Consider the following 23973-nt stretch of genomic DNA (forward strand, 5'->3'; position numbering starts at 1 on the left):
TAACTAGTCTGGCCCTAATTCAGGATCATTTTAATTTTCATGTAAACCAGGGTGGCAATTAGCCAGCGGCGGCTTCCCGCATGCGTGATTCATTTGCAGTGTGGAAGAGGAGGGATGAACATCTCCTGCTCTGACTGCTGCGCGAGGACTGGGCCACCTGTGAGTGCTTTGGGACCCACGGCAGCACCCGCTGCTCGTTGAGAAGAGTAAGAACGATACGTGCTTTCACGTTCGAGTCTCCAAAAGTCTCCAATAACACCAGAAAAGGTCGCTAGATTTGTCGCTAGTCGCTTTTTTGAAAATGTGTCGCTAGAGGGGCCTGAATACTTGCTAAATATAGCGACTAGTCGCTAAATTGGCAAATTGGTAGATAGAAAGACACCAAATATACTGAGAACTGAGTCTGACCGTGTAACAACTGTTATGGCGCAATGATACAGAGGATGGCAGCAGTGAGCGACATACTGTTTTACCGAAGATGTTTTATAACTAAACCAAGATATACCATCGCCCCTCGTTTCCAATGGGGAACAAATTACCAATAGTGGGCAGATTCAAGCACGAGTTAGCGAGATCCTATTGGCGTGTTCTAATATAATCTGCAGATTTCCGTTCGGGAACGCCTATTCTGTGAAGTGCGCGTGTGCAAGAACTCAATTCGCCTTTGCGCACCTTCTAAACAACGCGATTTTTAAAAACGTTTGCAAAGGGCAAAGTCTACAATAATTAGTCCACTATGTTCATAACAGATTATAGTTTTGTGAACAGAAAACTGTATTGAGATCACATGTTTCGTCGATAAGAAAATTTGCAGAATGTCTGCCAAAATCCATCTCCTCCCACTGCCCAAAGCAGATGCTTCACATTTATTATCCAGTGAAACATCTGTCTCATTGTCCTAGTCTGTGGTTTTACCCTCTGCCCGAACACAACCAGCGAGCTAAAACAAACTGCTTCCGGGTTACCCGAATTTGCTTCCTCGCGCGGAACACTATCTTGCCGGTTGTAAAGGAAACTAGCTAAATATACGCTGTTATTTTAAATCTGTGTTTATTCATCATGTCTAAAAGACACCGTTTAGATTTAGGCGACGACTACTCCAATAAAAAGAGATCTGATGGGTAAGCTTCTCGTTTCATGCAGCTACTGTCTTTCGGGTAGCAAGTTGTTGCTAGCGAACGGCTAGATTGTTTTGTTTAGCTAGGTACCAACCGGCAAATATTGCGTCTTACTAGTTATCATTTATAAATTGGATACTTTGTAGAGATGATACACGATTAGCTACATATCCGCGAGTTTCCTGTGTTATTCAGCCTGTGACGCTCGTGTAGTCATGTTGACAAGGCACGTGTTGATGTTCTGCGGCCTAGCGCTAACGTTAAACTGGCTAGCCATAATGTTAACTCAATTCCACGATGTCTTTACATCAAAGGAGTTGGGTGGACTGGAGCTCCGACGTCACATACAATGGAGTTTTTATTTTAAACTACGGCACTCAAAAAATAGCCCGCAATTATGCGACACATTGTCGTTTTCTGTGACATCGGAGCTCCAGTCCGCCCACGCCTTCGCTCAATTCTGTTTATGTACCGGAGCTGGGTGGCAGGTAACCGAAAGGTTGCCTGTTCTAATCCCTGAGCTGACAAGGTGAACAATCTGCCGTTCTGCCTTTGAGCAAGGCTGTTAATCACCCACAAACAGGTGCCCAATGTGGCAGCCCCATGCACTTCTCTGATTCAGAGGGGTTGAGTTTTGGTTGGGCCTTTTTGGCAATTGACGATAAATGTAATCCTTTAATCATGGAGTTGGGGTTTATTTGGCAATTAATTGGCCAAGCTATTTCCCAAGTTCAGGAACTAGCCTCTCAGCTGAAAGATAGCCAAATAACAAACACTTGCGTATTGTAATATTGCATCCAATTAGCATTAGCACATAATCTGTTTTAATCTACATACAATAGTATTTTGGGGACCAGGTGAAAAACTTGCATATTTGGATTCCATGAATGGGTCATATGTAAAAATGTCCTGCTGTAGAATGGTCAATGAATAATACAAATACACTGATTATTGAGTAATAATTATTTTTGACATAACCCCAAATATAAGAATATATAACTGTTTTTGTCATTGAGTTTTTATTAACACACTGTGCACATTTTGTAAATGTCCCACTACATTAAAGTGCACTCTATTTCAAGTAATATACTATCGTGGGTTGACTTATGTATATTATTCTATTTTTCAGGAAAGACCGAGATCGCGACAGGGACCGTGACGAGCGCTCTAAAGACAGGGAGAGGGACAGGGACCGCGACAGAGATCGGGACCGGGACCGAGATAGGGACGTGAAGCCCTCTGTCGTGCCCCCCAACACCATGATGGCCGTTGGAGGCATGCTTCCTCTCAAGCAGACAGCCATGCAGCAGCAGATCAACCCGTTCACAAACCTGCCCCACACACCACGCTACTATGAGATCTTGAAGAAGAGGCTGCAGCTACCTGTGTGGGAGTACAAGGAGCGCTTCAATGACATCCTGGCACGCCACCAGAGCTTTGTGCTTGTCGGAGAGACGGGCTCCGGGAAAACCACACAGGTGCAGTTCTGTTCAATAGTCCTTAAACAGGGATTGACATTAAGGTCTAAACGGCTCTTCCCATTGGGCAAGTCAGGAGTACTTTTTTTTGGTTGGCTCGAAAGATTATGATCACTTATTTTCACCTACCCACGGGAGGAACCAGAAAGACCAAACTACTAGATTTCTTTGCATTTTGGTTATCTGTAAATAAACTCTCCCCTGCCCAATGGGGCAACTTGCCTGACTGCTCAGGTCACTTGCCCCGGGAAATTGGGAAACCCTTAATGTTAATCTCTGGCTTAAATTCTTCTGTTTCTCTACTTTGCAGAGGTGCTTCGTTTGCATTTTTGCATTGGTGAATCTTCACTCTTGTAACAGAAGAAGCAGTTTGGATTGACTTTTAGTTTGATCTCCCGTTCCCTCTGTGTTTGTGTTTCTGATGGAATCAGATGGGTGATATTGCTTACTGTACACTTTTCACCCCCCTCCCCACACATGCTATTGAAGGCCAAGTGGTTACATCACTGTGTTGTTTACACCTACTCTGTTCCCTCAGATTTGCAAACACAGAAGAGGTAGTGTTTAAGGGCCATTTGTAATTTGGCATTCCAGTCAATTCTCTCCCTCACCTCCAAACCAATGCACTTTGAAATATGTTTGTTTCAAGTAGACACATCCATAACATGCACTCCCTTTTCCCTCCTCAGATCCCACAATGGTGTGTGGACATGGTGAAGGGCTTGGGTGGCCCCAAGAAGGCGGTGGCCTGTACCCAGCCCAGAAGGGTGGCAGCCATGAGCGTGGCCCAAAGGGTGGCCGACGAGATGGATGTCATGCTGGGCCAGGAGGTGGGCTACTCCATACGATTTGAGGACTGCAGCTCCGCCAAGACCATACTGAAGTAAGCAACTTCTTGTCTGGATAGTAGAGGCTACATCAGGGTTATTCAATTCCAGGCCTAAACACTTCTGGTTTTCATTCTTGCATACGACCAGGATCGTTAATTATTAGGGCACGCACGTAGCAAAGCGCTGCAAAATGTTATGCAACGGAATTAGAAAATGAGCATTTGTTATTGGATAAGTTCAGATGGTACCTCTATTTCACTCAGTTTTTAAGAGTTTTCTTCTGTTTTGTGCCTACTAAACACAACAGGTCAAACCAAAAAAACTGCATTTTGGCCCTTCAGTACTGTAATTTGAATACCCCCAGAATACAGAATTTGCGGTCATAGCCAGTTAATTCAATTTGATACACAGCTTCAGTCAAAATACGTTGGACGTGCTTTAATAATGAATAAGAATTAAGTTATTTTAGGCAACTGTGGTCAACAAGTATTTGGTATAGTGTTGCAGCTGCACACTAAAAGAGAGCAAAGGTTGTTTATATTTATTCATTTTGAAGAGGCGTAAAATCAATGAACACACATTTTGGTGTTCAAGCCATCACTCGGTCAGCATCTGCTATGTTTTTTCCCCTTTAAGGTATATGACAGACGGTATGTTGCTTCGGGAAGCCATGAACGACCCCTTGCTGGAGCGGTATGGCGTGATCATCCTGGATGAGGCCCACGAGAGAACGCTGGCCACGGACATCCTAATGGGAGTATTGAAGGAGGTGGTCCGACAGAGGTCAGACCTCAAGGTACAGCTTCCGCGTCCAGGGGGGAATCTCAAGTCTTTCCTCGATTCCTCATGTCTTTGATTTGGATATTCTCCTTTGTGTTTTGAGAAAGAGGTGAGGAATCAAGGAAAGACAAATGAGGGTTGGTATCTCTTTTTTTCTTTTCTTTTTTGCATTTAGTCCATTCTGGAGATAAATTTGATTCATTAGTTTAATGTAAATTAGCTTGTTTTTGGGTGAAGTTAAAATGGCATTGACCATAACTGAATGAGTCGCATGAAGAAAGAAAATCACATATGAATTGTACATTTTGTTTTACCGTTGAAATTATTTTAAAGTCCCAAAACAACTCCTGGCTTAGCCCATTCCCCATGCCTCTACAAAAGGCAAAAAGAGCCACTGAACACCCCAATTGGCACGTGTTTTTTTGTTGCTTATTAGAAAAATTTAATTTCTGTCTTGGTGTGTTTCCTGACAGGTTCTGCGTTTGGTTAGTTTGTCGCCCATGAGACACTAGACACGGAAGCCTATTTCACTTCCGCAAACTCCCCAGAATGACTCTAAGATACTGTAACTCAAGAAATATGTTAATTAAGACATTTTTGCAGAGATGTTTTAGCGGCGCAATTTTACGTGTAAGTTGTTTGTGCAGTATTTGGACAAATGGACATTGTCAAATCAAAACCCAACCTTAATTTATCCGTTGTGACGCACTGATTATCCAAACTGTTTTAGACGACACAAGAATAACTGTTTCTGATTCATATCGATGCCACATAGGCCATTTTCAAAGGGATTTCTTTGCTTTTTAAATGCAGTCGCTCTTTAGGGGTTATGTTTTTGGATTGCTTTTGACTTACCTTAGTCCCAATGTAATTTAGCCTAGTTATTTGCTCGCCCATTCTAGATCCCTATTCAAACGTAGATGTTTCCCTCTTTGGCTCCCATAGTCAGGCTTTCACTATTGTACACTAAAAGTGGCATTGCAACAATCCTTAACAACCACAAAGCATTAGCAGGAATATGTTCTTTGCCCACAGGTGATTGTGATGAGTGCCACATTAGACGCCGGGAAGTTCCAAGTGTACTTTGACAGCTGTCCGCTGCTGACCATTCCCGGACGCACACACCCCGTGGAGATCTTCTACACCCCTGAGCCGGAGCGGGACTACCTGGAAGCCGCCATCCGCACGGTCGTTCAGATCCACATGTGTGAGGAAGAGGAGGGGGACTGTCTGCTGTTCCTCACCGGACAAGAGGTATACTTCCACCCCTTCTCAAATGCAGTCACGATGGTTCAATTCAGTGTTGAAGAGTGATACTGTCAACACCAAGGTTGTCGCCTGAATATAAGTTGAATTGTTGGGGAGGTTTAACTTTCAGGATACTTGTCTACTGCTCAACGTAAATATTGCCTGACTCTGAACTGTCTATCAGGAAATTGACGAGGCCTGTAAACGGATCAAACGGGAGATCGACGACTTGGGACCTGAAGTCGGAGACATCAAAGTCATTCCACTATATTCCACACTGCCTCCCCAGCAGCAACAAAGAATCTTTGAGGCCGCACCCCCCAGGAAGCCCAGCGGTGCGATAGGAAGAAAGGTAGACCCGCAGAACACTGCAAAAACAGGGTTGTGTTCAGTAGGAAGAAAACATTTTGGAACTGAGAAGAAATGGGAAGGTACTTCCTGAACTTGTACAATCAGATTTTAATTTTCCATTTCAAAATGTTTTGCTATGGGGTGCCCTACTGTATATACAACCCAGATTTCATACATTGGTGCTTGTTTATCACCAAATATTTCCAATGTCTTATGATGTAAGTATGTATAGAAAGTCCTTGAATTGTCTGCTAGTGCTAACCCCCAGTGCCTGTTCCCTAGGTTGTGGTTTCGACAAACATTGCTGAGACATCCCTTACCATCGACGGAGTGGTGTTTGTGATCGATCCCGGTTTTGCCAAGCAAAAGGTAGGCTGCTACTCCTCTCCCTCTATAATGTTTTACTTTACCTTGTCTCGTCATTTCAAACCCAGAGGGAATACCTGGCACTAGAACTACGAACTTGTACTTTTTTCAATAACAGGGACACTTGAACTGTCTGTGGTCCACAATCTGAGCACAATGCAGATAGAAAAGTAATAGTAGTTAATTAACCAGGTTTCCATCCAACCAGTTCAAGCGGATTAATTACCTGACGCATAAAACAACTCATGACAGGCCTCATAGAAACAGAATGTTATCAGTAAAGTTTTGCAATTTCGACAAATCAAAAATACGAAAGACAAGATAGGATCTTTGTGTTGTCTGTGAAGTAGATTGTGCGACAATTGTGGTAGAAATGCTTTTATGTGCAAATATTGATATAAAAACCATCATACTTTTGGCCATGAAGTGTATATGGACACCCCTTTAAATTAATGGATTCATCTATTTCAGCAACACCCGTGTATAAAATCGAGCACACAGTCCCATAGACAAACATTGGCAGTAGAATGGCCCATACTGAAGAGCTCACTGTCTTTCAACGTGGCACCGTAATAAGATGCCACCTTTCCAACAAGTCAGTCCTGCTAGAGCTGCCCCGGTCAACTGTAAGTGCTGTTATTTATCATGAAGTGGAAAAGTCTAGGAACAATGGCTCAGCCTCTAAGTTTTAGGCCACACACACTGCCGAGGGCTGTAGTGTGTAAAAATGGTCTGTTCTTGGTTGCAACACTTACTACGGAGTTCCAAACTGCCGCTGGAAGCAATGTCAACATAAGAACTGTTTGTTGTGAGCTTCATTAAATGGGTTTCCATGGCCGAGCAGCCGCACACAAGCCTAAAATAACCATGCGCAATGCCAAGCGTTGGCTGGAGTGGTGTAAAGCTCGCCGCCATTGGACTCTGCAGCAGTGGAAACGAGTTCTCTGTAGTGATGAATCATGAAATTGCGGTCCGACGGACAAATCTTGGTTTGGCCGATGCCAGGAGAATGCTACCTGCCCGACTGCATAGTGCCAACTGTAGAGTTTGGTGGAGGAGGAATAATGGTCTGGGGCTATTTTTAATGGTTCGGGCTAGGCCCCTTATTTCCAGTGAAGGGAAATATTAACGCTACAGCATGCAATGATATTCTAGACGATTCTGTTCTTCCATCTTTGTGGCAACAGTTTGGTGAAGGCCCTTTCCTGTTTCCACATAACAATGCCCCGTGTACAAAGCGAGCTACGTACAGAAATGGTTTGTCGATCGAGGGAGGGAGAGCTTGACTGGCCTGCACAGAGCCCTGAACTCAACCCCATTGGACACCTTTGGGATGAATTGGAACGCCGACTTAATCGCGGGCCTAATCGCCCAACATCAGTGCCCGACCTCACTAATGCTCTTGTGGCTGAATGGAAGCAAGTCCCCACAACAATGTTCCAACATCTAGTGGAAAGCCTTCCCAGAAGAGTGGAAGCTGTTATAGCAGCAAAGGGAGGACCAACTCCATATCAATGCCCATGATTTTGGAATGAGATTGTGCCAATGTAGTTTCTAAGTGAACTTAGTCATGTGATATGTTTTGTTGTACAACACCACGACTCGAAAAAGCATGCAGAGTTTATAGGCAGATGGAATAAGTTACGATGAACTTTATAGCTTATGTCTTTACTTGGTGGTTAAGTGCACTGTGATGAGCTTCATGCACATTTCCACTAAATATCGAGGGTAGGCGATCATTTGAATGATGCTGGTGACATGATGACCGGTTTGCTTGGCTGCCAATTATCAATTAAAAATGATCTGGCTTTTATCATATAACCTACCCTGTCCACTTTATCAGCAAACTGTCTGTAGAGCATGCGCCAAAAACATATTGGGCAAGTTTGCTATATTATTGCAACAGTTTTTGGGTCAAAATCATCGGTGGAGTTGAAAATGCAATGGACACCCATTTAACTTAGATTATTTAATTCGGTACATGGGGAATTTAACCGCAAAATAATTTTTAATGTTCACTACGTCATTACACACAGCCGTTTATCCTCAACAAGTCAGTTTGGCAGAAACGCCCCTCTGGTGGGAAAATGTGCTTAACCTAGCGACAGTACATTTTTTGAGAACATTTGTTCCCGTTATTACCTGTTTTTTTTTACCTGGGATTTGAACCAGAAACCCTCCCATTACTCATTCACCTCGCTGCCGTTGTAGACTAACACTTGTGTAATGGGTTCCCCTTCGCCCCATATCCAAATCCTTCCAACTGTACCTACAGATGAACAAGTGATTATCTTCAATCATTTGTGTATTCATTGATTTTCACCTGTACATCTGTGGTACAGTTTAAGTAATGAATGTATGATTTAGGACAGCACTTCTAGAGATAATCTATGACATTCACTGTGGACTTAACTGTTAAGTTCATGTTTTAAGTATCCCTATATTTCTGTTATTACGGCGCTATCACTCTGTTAGTACGCCTGCGCAGTAGTCTCACTGGAGATGGACCTGACTTGAGTGTGATGGCACCTACCGGTATGTACTGTAGTCATACGGTGAAGTAAACATTGTTAAACTGGAACCTGGTCGTGGTGTCATTATGAGTTACCATTAACCAACGTGGAATCAGCATCCAGTGTTTAAAAAAATAAAAAATAAAATAAAAAAAATAGACTTGAGTGAGAATGTTGTCTATACCTGTAACCCACAGGTGTACAATCCTCGTATCAGGGTGGAGTCTCTCCTGGTAACGGCGATCAGCAAAGCCTCGGCGCAGCAGAGGGCGGGCCGTGCCGGCAGGACACGGCCAGGGAAGACTTTCCGCCTCTACACTGAGAAAGCCTACAAGACCGAGATGCAGGTGAACTGTCCTGGATTGTAGAAATGTTGGATAATGTTGAGGACAATTAATTTAAGGAAATGTTTAAGGAAATGTTTATAGTCTAACTTATCTCATGTGGTGCTGGGCATTTTACACAGAAGCCTGTTTCGGCCAGTACGTTCAGCTCTTGTTAAACACATGATTTGGCAGAATTAGCCGACCTTGTTACACAACGGATTATATAATACAGTAGAATGGCTTCATGTTCTACTGATCTGACTATTTTCCTTTCCACACTACAGGACAACACGTATCCTGAGATTCTCCGGTCCAACTTGGGTTCTGTCGTGTTGCAGTTGAAGAAGCTGGGTATCGATGACCTGGTGCACTTTGACTTCATGGACCCACCAGGTGAGGAGCCAAGGTTTTGCTGCAATACTTGCCTTTTGGAAGTGCTACTTTAGTTTGAAACTGTTTCATTTGAAACTGACTGGCAGCCCTTTTTCTTGATATACCTCTTGACCAACCATTTTATCATAAAATATAATTTGTTGATTGATCCTTTGACAGACAGAAAAGTAAAAATGACAAAGAGATCAAACATGTTCTATGCTGTACTAATCACTTGCTCTTCTTGCTTCCTCCCTTGCGCTCTCAAGCCCCGGAGACCCTGATGCGGGCGCTGGAGCTGCTCAACTACCTGGCGGCGCTCAACGACGACGGCGACCTGACAGAGCTGGGCTCCATGATGGCAGAGTTCCCGTTGGACCCACAGCTGGCCAAGATGGTGATCGCCAGCTGCGAGTTCAACTGCTCCAACGAGATCCTCTCCATCACCGCCATGCTGTCAGGTAATGGCCCAGGGCCGGGATGGCTGGCATCCAAAGTCGCCCAGTGCCCACCCTTGGCACCAGTTGGCACCTTCTCAACCCTGTGGGTTCCAATTTAATGCAAGATGGAGATCTCTAAATTGATCGTCTCCTCAGTGCTTTGTTAATGCTATTTGTTAATTCCTGGTAGAGTTCATTAATATTTTGGAAAAGTAAGGAGGTGGCCCACAGTTAAGGGGGTTTGCAGATCTAGTTAGCAAAGATGCTAGAAAGTATTAGATTTATATGGAGGGATCAAGTTAACAATATTTGGTAAGTATTCCTCAAATCAAAATGTGAGAACAAAAAGCCAATTGTGGGAAACTTCCGCTGTAGAGGGCTCCATGGAAAAATACACTTTTTTTGGTCTACACAAAGTATTTGGATTGCTTACTGGTTAGATACTTGATTGATAATGACAATTAGTAATTTAAGGTGATGGTTGATGGAAAAGTAAACTGAAAGCCAATTGTATTCTGTATCAAATTGAAAAGTTGACCATGTTTCTTCCAGCTGCTTGAAATATGGGAGTGTTTATCCTCAGTGCAATTGGGCAGGGCAGGCATCTCAATATAGTGCTCTCAGATAGGTCTAAAACATTGCCTCTGCATTTGTTTAGTGGTTTGTCTATGGCTGTTTTAATGGTGTCTCTTGATGTATTATTGGCCCAAATGCAGTACAAGATACCATGGCAAGCAATGTTTTTTTTATCGTCAAGATGTTGTAATGGTCTTACTCGTCAAATGTATTTCTCATCAAGACCTGATCTTTATTTTTGTTTTAAGTGAGGTTTTACACATTTTAAAGGATTATTTGTTATCTGCATGTGGGTGGTTGATTTAGGTTATATTTAAGCTTTCTTGGCCAGTTTTGGTTTTACTACCGGGGGGGTGGGGGGAACCATTTGCGTTCAATATGGCAAGATAGAGTTCTGATTATATCATATAGAATGTTCAGTGTTTGGACTATTCACAATATTTCAAATTGGCATTCCCCTCGTGTTTTACTCGTACACATTTGTGATTCGGTTGTGGTCAATTCAATATCAACTCAGGAGATTCATAGAAATTCCAGTTCAGTACAAAGGCCATACATTTTTTGTTTCCTGAAATTCATGTTGAAGTTGGTCTGCGACTGTAAAATGACTACCTTGAATGTCAAATATTAATTTAAACATGTATGAGTAAAGCAAAATTAGACTTACCAGCGGAACATGAAAGTAATGATCGGTGGTGTTGCAAAAACTCCCAATTTGGACATATTGATCTTCTTTCATACAAAGCCGTATGTCAGTAGTGACATCGTATAAGGACATCTATTTCCCTTTTATAACGTCAAGGCCATTGACTTGAATGTGAAATGGACTTGGATTCTCTTGAATGTTATACATATATACACTGTTCTCAAGTTCAATGCTCTCTTTTAACGCTCTGCAGGTGTGTGAAACCTCTTTGTTTTGCAGATGTGGTTAGGTGTTGACTCCCTTGACAAGCTAGTAGCCAGTCATCATGCAGTCGGAAGAGCCCCCCCTCATAAACACACCACTTGGTCCTGCCCTGCCCACCTATGCTCTCTGTCAAGTTTTCTAGCTACAATAGGCCTTGTTCCTCTGTTCTGTGAATGCTTGACTCATCCCTATGGGCGTCTGTGTTGGGGCCCATACCAACCTTGTCTAGTCCCGCAGTGTTTCGTCCGCCCCACCGAGGCTAAGAAGGCGGCGGACGAGTCCAAGATGCGGTTCGCCCACATCGACGGAGACCACCTGACGCTCCTCAACGTCTACCACGCCTTCAAACAAAGTAAACATGGCCACCACAAACATCTTATTTTGATAGGGTAAAATGAATTAAAGGGACAGATTAGACTCCAAAATCAACGTTAATCAGATGTTTTCAGACCTCAAAAGTGAGTCCACATCCTATGCCATCAGTTGTGTAGACCAACCTTTAATTAATGACAGACTAAAGATAAGCATCACAAATCTGGAATTAACATGGGATATTTGGATCTATAAATTGATAGACTGATACATGGGCCGTGTCCGAAATCTTACTAAAACAACATACTGTGTACTTAGTTGTACTGCATACTATTTAGAATGTATTGTTTAGTAAAAAGCAAATGCCGTAAGCAACAAATGTCCTGAGAATGTACCATCTGATGCGTATTTGCGTTGATTCCCGCAATTCGTTCATTTGGGTACAGCGTGTCCCCTTATCTCATCAGCTGATATTCAGCTGTTGTCAAACACACGTGAGTGAGTCTGGAAAGATGATTCTCTTCCTCAAAAGTGTGTAGCAAATTCTACTAGAAGAGAAGCCGGAATGAGTATAACAAACATCCTGCATTTAAAGCATACTTGAATTTTTTTACATTTACTATAAAACTTTATTTTCGCATACCTAATATGCTTACTATGTAGAATGCAAGTATGGGTAATCGGACTTGGCCATGGACTTATCTCAACAGAAGATTAACCTTTGAAGACTGATTTTTAAGTGTAATGTCCCTTTAAGTAACTTACTTTGAAACATGATGCTTATTTGACTTGCCGTTGCCTGTAGGTTGATCTTTGTTGTCGTTTCTCAGACCACGAGTCTACACAGTGGTGCTACGACAACTTTGTGAACTACCGTTCGCTGATGTCGGCCGACAACGTGCGCTCGCAGCTGTCCCGGATCATGGACCGCTTCAACCTGCCCCGGCGCAGCACCGAATTCACCAGCAGGGACTACTACATCAACATCCGCCGAGCGCTAGTCACAGGCTTTTTCATGCAGGTCAGTCGGTGCACAGCAGGGCAAGTTCCATTTCAATTAACTCCGAATTGAAATGGAATTAAGTGAACAAATACGATTTATCTCGCATTGTGTGCATTTTCTTAAATGTTTTCTTGTTTGCTTAGGTGGCTCATTTGGAGCGCACAGGCCATTATCTCACAGTCAAGGACAACCAGGTGGTCCAGCTACACCCCTCTACCGTCCTGGACCACAAGCCAGAGTGGGTGCTCTACAATGAGTTTGTCCTCACAACCAAGAACTACATTCGCACCTGCTCGGATATCAAACCGGAATGGTACGTTTGTGGTCATGAAGTATGACTCAGAAATGTCCACACAAATAAAACGATTAGCGAATACACTGTAAATAACAAGGGTTTTTGATAAGCGTCAACATTTCAAAACTAATTGATCTCTTATGACTTATTAGTCGTTTACAGGTAATGCTTTTATTGGATATTTTGATTATATTCTACGACTTTGCTTTAATTGATCTCGTCTTCCCAGGCTGGTGAAGGTTGCTCCTCAGTACTACGAAATGGGCAACTTCCCACAGTGTGAAGCCAAGAGGCAGTTGGAGCGAATCGTTGCCAAACTCCAGACCAAGGAGTATTCCCAGTACTGATTAACAGCGACTGGAGAGAGGAAGACATCCTTGAAAGAGCTTGGCACAATTCATACTTTAAAAGTTGTATCCTATCTTCAATCTTAATGTTTCTCTCGATTCAAGATATGATTTTTATAACTTTTGTTTGTGGTTTTTCTGTCCATTCAATAGCAACGTGTATAACTAAGCATTTATGAAATTGATCTCAATGGTGAATATTAGGCTATTCTGATTAGAGATTTTCGAAAAGGAATTCAATTAACATGTTAAGCATGAGAATTCATGTGGATATTGTTATGTTCCTCTAGGAAATTGTGAACCCTGAGAAAGTGTACTTGCCTAGGTTGTCCTTGTTTCTTCAATAAAGGAGCTTCGACTTGAATAAAACCATGAATAATAGCTCATGGTCTTTGATTGTCTACTGGTACGGGAATTACTACTAAAAAACATGTTATGGGTCTAATCCTAGAAGTACATATAGAATCCCTATTCATTTAGTGACCTCTGTGGGTCAAGTAGGCCCATGAAGATTTGTCATAACTTTGATCATGTGTTTATACCACATTAAAAGGTAATACAACTACTTTTGTTTTCATCTGATTGTCAAAAATATCACTTCAAAACGCTCTCCTGTTGACTACCGGGGCGGCATATTTCACCTCTCGCTAAATTCCAGCATCCAAACGGTGCACCTGCAATTTGATGAATGGAAAGCGATGTCTGTTAAGACGTGTAAATAACGTTCAGCGATTGACATTAGGCACACTACACTTATAGCCTGAATTGATGCATCCAGTGCTGTTTGTGCGCTTCTCTGTCTGGGCCACATATCTCTACCTTGATAACATTTTAGTGTTCTTGTCGAACCACGATGCAATTTGGAGAGTATACTGCACATGTTGAAGTCAATTTGCTCATGTTCATGCAGCTGACATGCGGTAATGTTAAATAATGGTGCAATTGCCAACAGTGCTAGGCTTGTGTTTAACTGGTATGGCGTACCCCCAGAATTTATTTTGTCAGGACACCGAACCATACCATCTTACTTTCACCCCTGAGTATACCTTACATTTGCATTGCTGAACTTATCAATGACCTTTGAGTCCCAAGCTCGTACATTGATAAAAATGGAAAACAATTGATAAAAAATGTCATGACAACGATGTTCCAGCTTCGGCATGTTTACTTAGTTTAGTCTGCATGTTATACATGCAACTATGGATGCACACAAGGGACATTGTACTACATATTTTCTCTTATGAACAAGAAGTCAACATTCCTAACATTGAAAAATAACTTCAATGCAATTTGAGAACAAGTATTCTTTAACAATGCAACTTCACATCCAGAAACTGTATGAAAGCATGAAATTACAGTCTGAACTCTTGGATAGTCTCTCTTTTTGCTGGGTATAGGTCCCCCCAACAGTATATTCTATTCACATAATATAGTATTTTTGGGGGAGCTTGTGGCTCTGAGGATTCTCTCCACCCCCCTCTTTGTGTGTTGTCTGTGGCTGGATCTGGAAGTGCTCTGAGGTCTTGTTCCTCCTCTGAGCCTGTGTCCACCACATTGAAGTGTGGTGCATCTGCATTCCCCTGTACTGTTGCTGGTGTCTTTGAGGTTGTAATCCACACACGTTGACCTTCTCACAGCCCGGTGTCTGATTAAAGTCTACAGTTTGTGTTTGTTTCAGCTGTTTGTCCCTCAGGGAATGCCTTCCTGTTAGGCCATTGGGGATTGAGCTGAGCTGGCGAGACAGGCAATGGGGAACGCAGCCTCTTGCCCATAAGGAGCTCGACAGGCAACGGCCCATGATGCAGTGGTGTGACCCTGTTAGCTAACAGCCCTGTACGGATCCTTGTTCTTTTTCAACAGTCCCTTGACTGTTTTCACAGCCCACTCAGACTCACAGTTGCTTTGTGCGTGGTATTGGTTATTGGTCACGTGTGAAGTCCTGTTGTGCTGAAAAAGCAGAAAAGGAGCTTGTGGAGACCTGGGAAGCATTATCTTTAACCAGGACCTCAGTGACCACTGGCAAAAATGTACTGTAATCCATTGATAACTCCAGCTGATGTGGTTATGGGTGTCTTTGCTATTTCAATGTATCTTGAATAGTAACCTACAACTAGCACATACGTCATTTTTCCAATAAAACATATATGCCGCTACCTTTTTCAATGGCCATGTGTCCCTCATGCACTCTGTCTAGCATTTCCGGTTGTAAAGTTTCTGGGATTACGATACGTTGTACTATCATGAGAAGGTCCATTACAGTGGAAGTCACTTTGATGAATCCAGCAGCTGATAAAATTGTACTTTATTAATCCCCCAGAAGGGAAATCTGATTGTACCAGTCAATACTTACATTACCAGTAAATAGACCATAAAAACACAAGGACACACAGACATTAAAAGCAGCACATCATAAATGGATATAAAAAAAAACGAAGTGTTTGTGTTCAAAAGTCTCATGGCATATGGTAAGGAGGATCTGCGGAAACTTTTTGTTTTGGCCCTGGGTAAAATAAATCTGTCTGCCATCGCACTGCAATGTTCCTGGCAGGTACTGTGGCTAGTGTTGGCCTCTATACTTCTAAGCTTTTTGAGGATCCATTTATCCAGCAGTTTAGACAATCTCTAGTTTGTCCTGGTTGGTGCTGATGGTAGATCCAGCCTTCTTGATGATTTTGTTTAACCTGTTTGCTTCATCCCTAGTGATGTTAACCCATTACACTGCAGATTACACTGTAAAAAAGCCACAACACTATTAAAAAACATTTGGACCATTTTTGAGCAGATGTCAAAGGATCTGAGCTTCCTTAAAAAGAATAGCCTTTGCTGAGCCTTTTTAAAAACCATGGAGGCAGTCTGCTGTGTAGCCGGTGAAGAGGAATGGTGACAAAAACGTCTCTTGTGGGGCACCTGTGTTAGTGATGATCATGTCTAAGAACGAGTGGTTCTGTAGTCTTTTATTTAACCTTTCTTTAACTAGGCAAGTCAGTTAAGAACAAATTCGTATTTACAATGACGGCCTACCCCAGCCAAACCCTAACTCGGACGACGCTGGGCCAATTGTGCGCCACCCTATGGGACTCCCAATCATGGCCGGTTGTGATACAGCCTGGAATCGAACCAGGGTCTGTAGTGATGCCTCTAGCACTGAGATGCAGTGCCTTAGGCTACTGTAGGTACACTAGAGGTAGACAGTGACTGCATGAAGAGAAAGTGCAGGACCCTGCTCAGCTATTCAGCACAGTCCTTGAGCACATGGGGTCTGACTCCATCCTGCACTGCAGCCTTCCTGGCATTTGTCAGTTTTAACTGTTTCCTTACCTGGTCAAGAGTAAATGCAGGACTGCTGCTGTAACCTCTCCATAGACCCTTCTGTCTTTCTGTGCAGAAATCGCAGTTATCAAAGCGTGCAAAGAACTGGTTGAGCTCATTAGCTGGTACCTCCACAGTTCCCTCAGCTGAACGCTCACCATATCCAGTCATGAGCTGCATCCCCTTCCACACCTCCCAGATGTTGTTGCGAGCAAATTGTTGCTCAATCTTACACTTGAAGTCCCTCTTCCCAGCCCGGATCTATTGTTTTAATTCCTTCTGTATCCATTTCACCCTGACTATGTCACCCATCAGAAATACTTGTTTTTTGTGGAACAACATTATCAACACAGAAGTTGATATAGTCAGCAATACTGTTGGATAGAAGGTTTATGTCACCGCCAGAGGCATCAATGAATGTATTCCACTCAGTACACTCAAAGCATCTCCTCAAAGTTTCACAGCTGTCCTGTGACCATTTCTGTACCATGATGGTTTTGGGCTTCTGGTGCTGGACAAGTGGTCTGTACTTAGGCAGAAGGTGGATCGTATTGATGCAGTTTCTCCTGCCTGGGCAAATCCATCCATTCTGGAAACAGAAGACAAAGGGCTGTGAGACAAGAGCTTAATCCTGGACACATGAAAAGTAGGGTGTATACAGAGGGTACGGGGTAACAGCAGATGAACAGCAGTGGGACTAAGGACTCTAGAGATGGGGAAAGGACCAATGAAACAGGGGGAAAGTGGCAGGGGGTAACGATTCTTTACCGTGATGTTATTGAGTCCCCGGTAGTCGATACATGGACGCAGGGTCTTGTCCTTCTTCTCCACAAAGAAGAACCCTGCACCCGCAGGGGAGGCAGAACAGTGAATGCTCCCGGCAGCCAGAGAGTCCTCATTGTATTCCTCCATGGCCTTGGTCTCAGGACCAAATAGGGAAAATAGCCAGCCTCGAGGCAGTGTGGAGCCCGGGAGGAGGTCAATAGCGCAGTCGTAAGAACGATGCGGAGGAAGAGAGGTAGCACGAGCCTTGCTGAAAACCTCCAGGTTATGGTACTCTTGAGGGAATGGCAGAGAAATCTGAGGCAGTACTTAAACCTGGAGGAGGATGTTCCAGGTGATGCTGCAATGTGAGTGGTAAAACGGACTCCAACCCAGGATTGAAACCGTGGTCCAGTCAATAACGGGGTTGTGCTTCTGGAGCCATGAGAATCCCAAAACAACTGGGACGTGGGGAGATTCGATAAGGAGAAGCTGTATGGACTCACTGTGATTTCCTGATACCCGCAAGTGAATGGGAACTGTTCTGTGCGTTCCCCTGCCAATGGAGCAGCCGTCCAGTGCTCTTGAGAGGAGTTCTGTGGAGATATCTAGCTTGGATACCAGGGTAGCGTCCATAAAACTTTAATCTGCCCCAGAGTCGATGAGCACCCGGAGAGAATTAGACCGGTCACCCCACAGCAGAAGAAAAAGGGAGTACAAGTAATGGGAGTTAGAAAATTGCCAGTCTGGTCCACCAGCGTACTCGTTCCTACTGATGAGCCTGGTCTTTTGACTGGGCAGGTGGCTATGTAATGCCCCGCAGCACCACAATACAGACAACAGTTGGAGCTCAGCCTTCGTGAACGTTCCTTAGGCGATAATCTAGCTCTGCCTAGTTGCATAGGCTCCAGAGTAAATGAGTCACCCCTCGCCATTGATTCCCGAGGGAGTTCGGGTGGCTTCAGCTCCTCTCGGATATGCAGACATCGGGGACTTCTTTGGAGGTGAGCAGGCAGCAGCGGATGAACGAGTGTGACCGAGATCCGACCTCCTCTCACTCCTGCGGTCCCGTAGACGCCTATCAATCCTAATTGTTATGGCAATGAGGTGATCGAGGTCCAAAGGTAACTCCCGAGCTACGAGATCGTCTTTTATCTCCTCCGACAGTCCGTGAAGGAAAGTATCGAATAGGGACTCCGGATTCCAGGCACTACTGGAGTCTTAACGTAATCCAAGTAGTTTTCAGGCCGCCTCTCTCCCGGGTATAGGAAAATCTAACACCTTCCTCCCCTTCATGAAAACTTTCAGATGACGACAAATGGCTGATTGTTGCTCTCAAACTGCCGTTGCCCAGGAGAGCGCCCTTACAGACATTAGCGTAATCAGATACTCTATCTTCGAGCGATCCAAAGGGAACGAAGACAGTTTCTCAGTGCTCAAAAACGAGGTGGCACTGAGAAAGAAATGCCCGGCAGGTTCCAGGATCCCCAGAATATTGCTCAGGAGGAGATAAGTGGGGTCATCGGAGAGCCGGGTCGGCTGTACCAACCCACCACTGGTAGGGGAGTTACTGAGTGACTTGCAGGTCTCAGTTGTGGTATGCTGCCTGTGAGATAACGGAATTGCTCCAGTAATGTCTTGAAGCCCTGGTTGTGGCGTTCCACCAGCGAATGGAGCCCTTCCATAAGATTCTGGAGTAGCTCGTTATGTCTTCCAATGGTGGCTCTATGCAGAGAGACAGTTTTGCGGAGCTGGTTTGAGTCTGCTGGGTCAGTCATGGCCAGGTCGTACTATAACGACACAGGGCGAGACCCAGATGCCGGCACAGGAGGCAGATGGTTGAAGTCTCTGATATTTAAGGGGCAGGCAAGAGTCAGGTTGAGGACAGGCAAAAGTTCATAAACCATGTCAGAGTTCCAAACGGTACAGGGCGGCAGGCAGGCTCGAGGTCAGGGCAGGCTGAATGGTCAGGCAGGTGGACTTAGTGTCAGGGCAAGCAAGAGGTCAGAACCGGGAGGACTAGAAAAACAGACTAGGACCAGAAGCTCGGAAAAAACACGCTGATTAGCTTGACAAGACAAGACGAACTGGCAACAGACAAACAGAGAACACAGGAATAAATACACTGGGAATAATGGGGAAGTTGGGTGACACCTGGAGGCTGGTGGAGACAATCACAAAGACAGGTGAAACAGATCAGGGTGTGACACTTTCAACCATGGTCGACAGTAACCAGCAACACCCAACAAAGACATTGTGCTGCTTGCTAACAGGTTTAGGCACATATTTGATTGCTTCTAATCTATCTTTGGAGAGGACACGAGCCCCAGAAGTAATGTCATGACCCAAATATTTAACGGAGCTTTATGACCTTTTTCTGCCAAAAAAATTAACAATGCCCTAGTGTCCTCATGCCATATCTCCTCTGATTTTGAGCAAACCAACAAATCGTCAACATACTGAACCAAAGTACTCCCTCCCGGAGAAACAAAACCCCCTAGGTTTTGAGACCAACATATTTCAAGCAGACCACCATAGTCCCTGTGCCCAAGAAAACAAAGGCAACCTGCCTAAGTGACTACAGATCCGTAGCACTCACGTCCATTGCCATGGGGTGCTTTGAAAGGTTGGTCATGGCTCACATCAACACCATTATCCCAGAAACCCTAGACCCACTGCAATTTGCATACCGCCCAAACAGATCCACAGATGATGCAATCTCTATTGCACTCCACACTGCCCTTTCCCACCTGGACAAAAGGAACACTTATGTGAGAATGCTATTCATTGACTACAGCTCAGCGTTTAACACCATAGTGCCCTCAAAGCTCATCACTTAGCTAAGGATCCTGGGACTAAACACCTCCCTCTGCAACTGGATCCTGGACTTCCTGACGGACCCCCAAGTGGTGAGGGTAGGTAGCAACACATCTTACACGCTGACCCTCAACACTGGAGCTCCCCAGGGGTGCGTGCTCAGTCCCCTCCTGTACTCCCTGTTCACCCACGACTGCATGGCCAGGCACGACTCCAGCACCATCATTAAGTTTGCAGAATACACACAACAGTGTAGTAGACCTGATCACCAACAACGAAGAGACAGCCTATAGGGAGGAGGTCAGAGACCTGGCCGGGTGGTGCCAGAATATCAACCTATCTCTCAACATAACCAAGACTAAGGAGATGATTGTGGACTACAGGAAAAGGAGGACCGAGCACGCCCCCATTCTCATCGATGGGGCTGTAGTGGAGCAGGTTGAGAGCTTCAAGTTCCTTGGTGTCCACATCAACAACAAACTAGAATGGTCCAAACACACCAAGACAGTCGTGAAGAGAGCACAACAAAGCCTATTCCCCCTCAGGAAACTAAAAAGATTTGGCATGGGTCCTGAGATCCTCAAAAGGTTCTACAGCTGTAACATCGAGAGCATTGCCTGGTACGGCAATTGCTTGGCCTCCGACCGCAAGGCACTTCAAAGCGTAGTGCGTACGGCCCAGTACATCACTGGGGCAAAGTTGCCTGCCATCCAGGACCTCTACACCAGGCGTTGTCAGAGTAAGGGAATACCCCCCTGAATTGTACAAAAATGAATGGCAAGATATTGGCATTGGACAAACCATATACACGATGTCCAATACCACCCAAAGCGGCGTTGATTCGTGTAAAGTATATGGCAAATGCCATATGGCAATTGCCAATTGTAACACCTCAAAAATCCAACAGGGGGCGAGTGCGCTCCACCGGGGTTTTTCATATTGGAAATGTAACCCAAGTCAACATCCAAAAGAAAATTTTTGAAAAAAGGATATTTTTTTCAAAAACTTTTCACCCCTTAAAAAAGTGCTTTCTGGGCCTTTTTTCGAAATTCTTTCGATTTTTTTGTCAATTACACATGTGTAAGAGCTGTATGAATATACTTTTGTCCAATTTTTTTATCATATTTTTTTATTTTTTTAATTACATGCGCATAAGGCATATGTTTTGTACATTTGCAATATGATTTCATAGGAAGTCAAAAGTCAAAAGTCAAAAATGTCAAAATTTGGTAAAAAACTTCACACATCCTTAAAAAAGTGCTTTCTGGACCGTTTTTCAAAATTCTTTCAATTTTTATGTCAATTACACATGTATAAGAACTTTATCAACATACTTTAGTCATACTTTATTATCCTATTTTTTTTTTTTTTTTACTTGTGCATAAGGCATATGTTTTCTCCATTTGGAATATGATTTCATAGGAAGTCAAAAGTCAAAAGTCAAAAATGTCAAAATTTGGTAAAAAACTTCACACATCCTTAAAAAAGTGCTTTCTGGACCGTTTTTCAAATTTCTTTCAATTTTTGTGTCAATTACACATGTATAAGAACTTTATCAACATACTTTAGTCATACTTTATTATCATTTTTTATTATTTTTTTTTTACTTGTGCATAAGGCATATGTTTTCTCCATTTGGAATATGATTTCATAGGAAGTCAAAAGTCGAAAATTTGATTTTTTTTTTAAACTTTAAAAACTAAAAAAAGTGCTTTCTGGACCGTTTTTCGAAATTGTTTCGATTTTAAGACAATTAATCATGTGTAAGAAGTGTATGAATATACTTTTGTAAAATGTTATTATCATAATTTTTTTTTTTTTACTTGTGCAAAAGGAATATGATTTGTCTATTTGCAATATGATTTCATAGGAAGTCAAAAGTCAAAGTTACCCAAAAATGTTTTGGATGTTTTTTTGTTTATGTTTCCTTACTTTTTCAAAGTCACTGTGCATTTGCAATATGTTTCAATGGGCAGGTACCGTCACGAATTTGTCATGCTCAAAAATTTTTAGATGTATTTTTTTTTGTTTCTTACTTTTTCAAAGTCACTGTGCATTTGCAATATGTTTTAATGGGCAGGTACCATCACGAATTTGTCATGCTCAAAATTCAAGCTTTACTTTGCTCAAACTATACCTTTGTCATCTTGTGATCTAAAATATGCAACTGGTTACCCAAAAAATGTGTTGATGTTTTTTTGTTTATGTTTCCTTACTTTTTCAAAGTCACTGTGCATTTGCAATATGTTTCAATGGGCAGGTACCGTCACGAATTTGTCATGCTCAAAAAATTTTAGATGTATTTTTTTTTGTTTCTTACTTTTTCAAAGTCACTGTGCATTTGCAATATGTTTTAATGGGCAGGTACCATCACGAATTTGTCATGCTCAAAATTCAAGCTTTACTTTGCTCAAACTATACCTTTGTCATCTTGTGATCTAAAATATGCAACTGGTTACCCAAAAAATGTGTTGATGTTTTTTTGTTTATGTTTCCTTACTTTTTCAAAGTCACTGTGCATTTGCAATATGTTTCAATGGGCAGGTACCATCACGAATTTGTCATGCTCAAAATTTTTTAGATGTATTTTTTTTTGTTTCTTACTTTTTCAAAGTCACTGTGCATTTGCAATATGTTTTTTCACTATAGAATCATATTGCAAATGCACGTGCATCTGGTCACCCCCCCCAAAAAAAATTTTGATTTTTTTTGTTTATGTTTCCTTACTTTTTCAAAGTCACTGTGCATTTGCAATATGTTTTTTCACTATAGAATCATATTGCAAATGCACGTGCAACTGGTCACCTAAAAATAAAAATAAAATGTTTATGTTTCCTTACTTTTTCAAAGTCACTGTGCATTTGCAATATGTTTCAATGGGCAGGTACCATCACGAATTTGTCATGCTCAAAATTTTTTAGATGTATTTTTTTTTGTTTCTTACTTTTTCAAAGTCACTGTGCATTTGCAATATGTTTTTTCACTATAGAATCATATTGCAAATGCACGTGCATCTGGTCATCCCCCCCAAAAAAATTTTGATTTTTTTTGTTTATGTTTCCTTACTTTTTCAAAGTCACTGTGCATTTGCAATATGTTTTTTCACTATAGAATCATATTGCAAATGCACGTGCATCTGGTCACCCCCCCAAAAAAATTTTTGATTTTTTTTGTTTATGTTTCCTTACTTTTTCAAAGTCACTGTGCATTTGCAATATGTTTTTTCACTATAGAATCATATTGCAAATGCACATGCAACTGGTCATCCCCCCCAAAAAAAATTAGATTTTTTTTATGTTTCCTTACTTTTTCAAAGTCACTGTGCATTTGCAATATGTTTTTTCACTATAGAATCATATTGCAAATGCACATGCAACTGGTCATCCCCCCCAAAAAAAATTAGATTTTTTTTATGTTTCCTTACTTTTTCAAAGTCACTGTGCATTTGCAATATGTTTTTTCACTATAGAATCATATTGCAAATGCACGTGCAACTGGTCACCCAAAAATAAAAATTTTGGATTTTTTTTGTTTATGTTTCCTTACTTTTTCAAAGTCACTGTGCATTTGCAATATGTTTCAATGGGCAGGTACCATCACGAACTTGTCATGCTCAAAATTTTTTAGATGTATTTTTTTTTGTTTCTTACTTTTTCAAGGTCACTGTGCATTTGCAATATGTTTTTTCACTATAGAATCATATTGCAAATGCACATGCAACTGGTCATCCCCCCAAAAAAAATTTAGATTTTTTTTGTTTATGTTTCCTTACTTTTTCAAAGTCACTGTGCATTTGCAATATGTTTTTTCACTATAGAAT

At 42.4% G+C, this 23973-nt stretch overlaps 1 protein-coding gene across 1 annotated transcript; it reads left to right on the forward strand.

Moving 5' to 3' along the window:
• Nucleotides 1-862: 862 nt before the first annotated feature.
• On the forward strand, nucleotides 863-13646 carry LOC139418769 (ATP-dependent RNA helicase DHX15-like). Its single transcript, XM_071168454.1, has 14 exons — nucleotides 863-1121; nucleotides 2248-2596; nucleotides 3286-3479; nucleotides 4063-4222; nucleotides 5242-5460; nucleotides 5639-5806; nucleotides 6088-6174; nucleotides 8882-9031; nucleotides 9295-9403; nucleotides 9652-9843; nucleotides 11538-11660; nucleotides 12451-12641; nucleotides 12767-12936; nucleotides 13148-13646. Exons 1-14 carry the CDS (start codon nucleotides 1060-1062, stop codon nucleotides 13263-13265), a joined length of 2292 nt encoding a protein of 763 aa, XP_071024555.1. The 5' UTR covers nucleotides 863-1059; the 3' UTR covers nucleotides 13266-13646.
• Nucleotides 13647-23973: the final 10327 nt, after the last annotated feature.

Source organism: Oncorhynchus clarkii, chromosome 10, assembly GCF_045791955.1.
Source record: "Oncorhynchus clarkii lewisi isolate Uvic-CL-2024 chromosome 10, UVic_Ocla_1.0, whole genome shotgun sequence".
Classification (NCBI taxonomy): Eukaryota; Metazoa; Chordata; class Actinopteri; order Salmoniformes; family Salmonidae; genus Oncorhynchus; species Oncorhynchus clarkii.

Coding starts and splice junctions, on each gene's coding strand:
- LOC139418769 (XM_071168454.1), top strand. CDS start 1,060: ATGTCTAAAAGACACCGTTTAGATTTAGGCGACGACTACTCCAATAAA. Junction 6,175..8,881: donor CCGGTTTTGCCAAGCAAAAG/GTAGGCTGCTAC, acceptor TGTAACCCACAG/GTGTACAATCCTCGTATCAG. Junction 11,661..12,450: donor CTACCACGCCTTCAAACAAA/GTAAACATGGCC, acceptor GTCGTTTCTCAG/ACCACGAGTCTACACAGTGG.